At 26.4% G+C, this 6365-nt stretch overlaps 1 protein-coding gene across 1 annotated transcript; it reads left to right on the top strand.

Moving 5' to 3' along the window:
- The first annotated feature begins 290 nt into the window (after positions 1 to 290).
- On the top strand, positions 291 to 3807 carry LOC130799790 (ethylene-responsive transcription factor ERF114-like). Its single transcript, XM_057663024.1, has 2 exons — positions 291 to 888; positions 2895 to 3807. The coding sequence occupies exons 1-2, from the start codon at positions 546 to 548 to the stop codon at positions 3449 to 3451; spliced, it is 900 nt and encodes a 299-aa protein (XP_057519007.1). The 5' UTR covers positions 291 to 545; the 3' UTR covers positions 3452 to 3807.
- Positions 3808 to 6365: the final 2558 nt, after the last annotated feature.

Genomic DNA, 6365 nt, shown 5'->3' with positions numbered 1-6365 from the left:
CAAAATTTCTCAATATAATAAGATAGTACTAATTGAGTTTTATCTGATCAATTGGAAAGCAAGTATCACTTTTCAAAAAAAAAAAAAAAAGACTTAAGTTTGATTCAAACCTAACCATCTTTTAACATCAGTCTACCTTAGAATAAAAAAATACTAAAAAAACTAAAAATGAAAATTAAAAAAAAAAAGATGGAGTAAAAGTAAAGTTAAAGAAATAAAAATGAAGAATAATAATAAGAATAAGAAGACACTATATAAAAGGACTACAAACATGCATACCAAAAGAATATAAGAAGACAACAAAAGTCTTAAAGCTTACTATTTTACTATCGCTATCTAGACTATACTCGCCCAATATTCTGTAAACCTATCGATCATCTTGAAAAACAGAAAAAACCCTAATCACCATTTTTTTTTCCCTCTTCTTATCTTCACATTTCCTTAATCATCTTCTAAATTATGATCTTGATCTAATGATCTATTAATTAGATCATTAATTCCCATTTAATTAATTCAATTAATACATTAATTAATCAAAAATTTTAATGGTGGATCCAAGGGAAGGAAAAAGGCCAACTATGGCATTTAGCGGAGACGACGAAACAACAAGAGAAATGAGTGGTTATGATGAGCAATATCATCAAAATATCCATTATCATAGTCAAGATCATGGTGTTTATGGTGTGGATGATGGTAGCCTAGTAAACTTTCCGGTGTACTCGGCTAGATCTCAATATGATATGTCTGCCATGGTTCAAGCCCTTTCTCAAGTTATAGGGAATTCAAGCTCTAATACAAGTGCACAAGTTGATGATGTTGTTAATCCTACTCATATATTTCATGCAAATCAAACTCAAACTATAAGTTTTCAACCTCAGGCTTCTCAAGGTAAACCCTAAAAATAATAATCACTTGTTTTGACCTAAATTAATTAGTTATTACCATGTTCAAAAGTTTAACATATTTTGAGTTCTAATTATCAGTTTAAGTTTTTAGTTGCGTTGATATAGGGTATATATCCTAGTACCTGAAATTTGCTAGGCCTAAATCAACGGCAAAAACGACTTTAATGTTGGTATTTATAGACATAGAGATGAGTGTTTGGTTCTTTTTATGCTTACTAGTATCCTAAATTCATCACCGCTTTAAACTATGTTTGCATAACAAATTAAAAGAGAAAAAAAGAAAGGGAAAGGAAGGGGTAAGGAGGGTAAGTGCACCTTAGGAGGGAAGGGAATGGAAAAGGAAGGAATATGAGTGTTTTCTCTTTAAATCTTTTTACTATAAGAGAGATTATATTCTTAATAAAGTTTGTTCAAGTTTTCTCTCCAAATTTCTCCCTTTCGTTTTTCTATCTAAACAATTCAATCTTTCTAAATCACTCCCCTTCCTTTCCCTCTATCTATTCAAACACAGTGTTGGTGTATGTTTCTTATTGCACTCAAAGTAGCTAAAATATTGTCTGTGAATAAGATGATGGACTTTACCTGAGAAATATGGTACATACTGAAACTGATACAAAACCGAATTCTCATGGTTTAGACATGTTGATCATATGCTTAATATGGTTGATTATAATACTCTTATGCTTTTAGAACTATATATCTAAAATCACTTTAAGGAAGTTACTATGAAAAATATTGTAGTTAGTGTTGGCCCTATGTGTTTTAATGGAAGACACAAAGAATTTCCAAGTTTCAAAGAAATCTGCTGTCATTCACATTTCAAGAACCGTGTCATACCTTCTTCTTAGCTAAGGCTTTATCTCGAATATTTTACATTTTCAAATGTTTCACACTACAAAATCATTATTTTATTTGTCCCTTTAAATTTGTTACTAAAAGCTCGTACGTCACTCTAATAACATACTCAAATTGATATTTTTACATATTTGAAATTGATATTTTTACATATTTGAACCATTGTTGCGTTTTTTTGTGGGTGTTGAAGGTGATGATCTTTTATTACAACTCTATGTTTAAGAACGGTTCTTACATTCTTACAAGGGAATGTTTAAAAAAAATAATTGGGAGATTAACTTTTATTAGTTGGAGTTGTTGCTGCTCATATGAGTAGTTGTTATCGTTGCATGAGAGGTTTTGAACATATTCAATATGTTTAATTGTACTAGCCCCAAAAATTATGTATTTTAATATTAAATTATTTAATATATGTTAAGTGTTTAAATACAAAATTATTTTAAAAATATCATAATTTTTAAAATTACACATGAATTTTAAACAATTTGTCAATATTAGTGAATTCATAGTTATTTGTAGTTAGTTGTTAAAATTGTCAATTAAAATAGATTATTGTTCCAAAAAAAACTAGTGTGAATATGAAACTAAAGTATGTTTTCAAAAGGTAATTGATGCATTGCTTTGCAAAATAATTATATAAAAAAGCTTGTTTTGTTAGCTTTTAAAAAATCCTATTTGAAACGCTAAAAACTACATACTATAAAATACTACAATGCCTTCTTCTATGATTAGATTGCCAGATCAAAGTGCAAGTAAAACCAAATACATAGAATAGTTCAAATTTTATTACATCATATAAAATTAACAATATAGCATCAAATATTGAAAAATCTCTTAGAACTATATGAATTCTTCCCAAATAAAAATTCTATTGCACTGCATAAAGGATACTTCCTCTCAATTTTAATAGTTGCTACATTTTTATTTTTACGCTATTCAATGCATAATTTAATCTTTAATATCTTTAATTTTATACGATAAAAAATTCTAAAAAATAACATTATGAAATGCATTAAGATGAATAAAGATATCTCATTTGACTATATTTTACATTACACACAGATACATATATATGTCAAATAGGATTAATTAATGAACAATAATTGCTAAATAATTAATGTATAATATATGTAGGTGAAGTGAGGAAAAGACACTATAGAGGAGTAAGACAAAGGCCATGGGGAAAATGGGCAGCTGAGATACGTGATCCTAAGAAAGCAGCACGAGTTTGGCTTGGAACATTTGACACTGCTGAAGCAGCTGCCCTTGCTTATGATGAAGCCGCCCTTAAATTTAAAGGAAACAAGGCAAAATTAAATTTCCCAGAAAGAGTTCAAGGAAAGTTGAATGATTCAGGTTACTACTTGGCTTCTAATCCACCACAACAAAATATTCAAGTAGCTAATTACCCATATCCTCATAATCAAGCTCCTAATTACAATTTAATGATGAACCCTAATTACCCTCAACATGAACAAAATCTATCTAATTGCTCTTCATTTGGACAATATCCAAGCTTTGATTATAGTTCTTATCAAGTATCTCAATCATCTAGTTCTTATGGTGAGGATCATAATTTTGGTTCACCTTCTCTTTCATCTATTAAGATGGAAAATCTTACTCATGAAGAGCAACAACAAATGGATTATTCAAGTTCATTGTTTTGGACTAGAGGAACTGATCTACCCTAGTCATCATTATAGTCATTAGATCCCGCTCATAGAAAGTATGATCAAGATATGAAGAGGGTTGAAAGACAACAGACTATATCCTTATCAAAAATGTGATAAGGAGGTTGAAGCTCACTCATAAAACTATAAAATATTTTAATTATTTATTTTATATCTTTTTTTTGTTTCACTTCCTCTTGTATCTTTGTTTACAAGTAATCTTTTTATCCAAAATTAATGATATGTTATTTTAAATAGTAAGGAAAAAGTTGTCACATTCCTAATATAGTAATGGTTTGTGATCATTTTTTATTACTAGCTAGGTTTTTTAAGTCAAAAAATGAAGAGATAATTAGTCCATCTATATATTGTAAAGCTAAGGGTTTCGTAGTAATATGATGCTATATATACAATACTTCTATATTATAGAGGTCATGTAAGTCTACATGAATTCTAGCTATATACCAAGAGAAAAACTAAAATATAGCACTTGGTATACTTTCAAGTAAAAATTTTCCGCCTAAATACTGATGGGCAATTATGTTTTTGTCATAAATAAGAAATCATATTTTAATATTTCCTTAAAAATTATACAATATCTTATGTCACAATTTGATGACATAATAATTAATAAGTTGAGTAAGACCAATTAACAATCACTTTGATATATTTGATTTATTTTATTCATAGATATTAAATGATAGTGATTGAATTTGATTCAAATTAAATAAGACAATGTTAATATAGCAGTATATATATATATATATATATATATATATATATATATATATATACATATATATATATATATATACATATATATATATATATACATATATATATATACATATATATATATATATATACATATATATATATATATATATATATACATATATATATATATATACATATATATATATATATATACATATATATATATATATATACATATATATATATATATATACATATATATATATATATACATATATATATATATATACATATATATATATATATATACATATATATATATATATATACATATATATATATATATATATACATATATATATATATATATATATATATATATATATATATATATATATATTATTTTGTTGAGCTAACACATTTAATAAAATTTTTGTGTACACATCGGAGTGAAGTTGTTGATCATTATATATTTTGATTGTAAGAGTTATAGAAGATACAATAAATTCACTTGGGATTTAATTTACAAGATTTTTCTTGATATATAGTTTTTTATTATAAATTATTAGTTTTATGAGAGTTTAAAATTAAATTGTTTTAAAAATTGTGTAAAAAATAAACAAAAATAATAAAAAGGGGTAGAGTGAATATGGTAAATGGGTTTTAAAACCAGCTAAAAGCTGAACAATGTAATAAAAAAAAAATAAATAAAAAGAAAAAAGAAAAAACTAGTTTGTTCATGGCTTGATAACTCATTTTTTTCTCTAATAAACAACTAATACCTATTTTAGTTATATTCTTTTGTTCCTCTGGAGTAGCACCATAAACTCAAAATTGTGAGAATTTTTTGAGTTAAATGGTATTATTCCACATGAATAGAGGGAGTATTTCTTTAAACATTTGACTTATCCATCTAGTTTTTGTCAACACAAAAAACCAATAAATTTAAATGATCAAACAAGCTAACAACTAACAGACAAGGATCAATAACCATTTGCCAAACACCTCATATATAAACTGATAGTCATCCATGGTACTAGCATATAAAACAAAAACGAAAAGGAAAAGAGTAAAAGACCAAGTTTGAGGGATGACAAAGGGGGCCCACATGTTAATAGTTATTATAGATTACACGAACAAAGCAAAGAAAGGAAACCAGGAATCTATGAAGTATATAAGTATAAGTGGTACAATTAATGTCAAAAAAGATGAGCTTCATTAGGACGTATTCAATTAAAAAAATGAGATGATGATTAATTAGATTAAGTATTACTTTTGGTTACCAAAAGTGGATGTACAAAGTTATTTATGTCTTTCTGCGTTAAACAACTAAATTAAGCAAAGTATTCCATACAAACTGATAAAGGAACACTTTTTAACTCATCAAATACAGTTTTTAAAGTATGTAGTAGTACACTTCTTAGGGGGAATTTTAGGTCGTGGGTCCTTAATTCCATTCAATTCTTTAACTTGGTATCTAATAAAGTTAAATAATATTTGTATTTTGAAAATCGAAACCCTAAGAGAAAAAATATTCAAGTACTAAATTTTAAAGTTGTTCATTTGGATTATAGGGTTGATTTCAGATCAGGTGTTTTGAGTTGGTTCAAAATAAGATCTTGTCCACATTAATTTTAAAATTCAATTTAAAGTCGGATCAAGTAGAAATCAATTAAAATGCCGAGTAAATATCGAACACCTCTAGTGGGTTCCCTCAATATTCTCAATAATGTTTGTATATTTTCAAAGCATTTAATTAAGTTTATTTTCAATAACACGGGCCACATAAAAAGAGGAGATAAGAGGTAACCTATCTAAAAGACAAAAGGAATTTCACTTCACTACTAAAATAAGTGATTTTAGAAGTATACCTACTTTTGGCTTTCATTTAGGTTATCTCTTTTCATCATTTTTAGATTGTTGAAGCCTATTTTTTAATTCTAACAAAGGTATGAGAGATTGATTTCTCCTTTGAGTCTTTATAATGAAATATTCATTCCTAATGTAGTTTGTAATCCTTCTAATGGGCTAATAATCTAAAAACACCATATGTGAGTGTATTGGTTAAATTAATATTGTCAACTGATAATATTTAACAAGTAATATATGATATATCTAAATAAGATAATAAGTGTATTGGTTAAATTAATTAAATTATTACTGTGTAACAATAATATCCTAAGTTCAAATCTTACTATTAATATATTTTAAAAATAAC

Source organism: Amaranthus tricolor, chromosome 14, assembly GCF_026212465.1.
Source record: "Amaranthus tricolor cultivar Red isolate AtriRed21 chromosome 14, ASM2621246v1, whole genome shotgun sequence".
Taxonomy (NCBI): Eukaryota; Viridiplantae; Streptophyta; class Magnoliopsida; order Caryophyllales; family Amaranthaceae; genus Amaranthus; species Amaranthus tricolor.
This window is presented reverse-complemented; position numbering and strand designations above follow the sequence as displayed.

Bases quoted from the DNA above. Each gene is read 5' to 3' on its own strand.
- LOC130799790 (XM_057663024.1), top strand. From the start codon at position 546: ATGGTGGATCCAAGGGAAGGAAAAAGGCCAACTATGGCATTTAGCGGA. The intron at 889-2,894 runs GTAAACCCTAAA...TAATATATGTAG, and splicing joins TCAACCTCAGGCTTCTCAAG to GTGAAGTGAGGAAAAGACAC.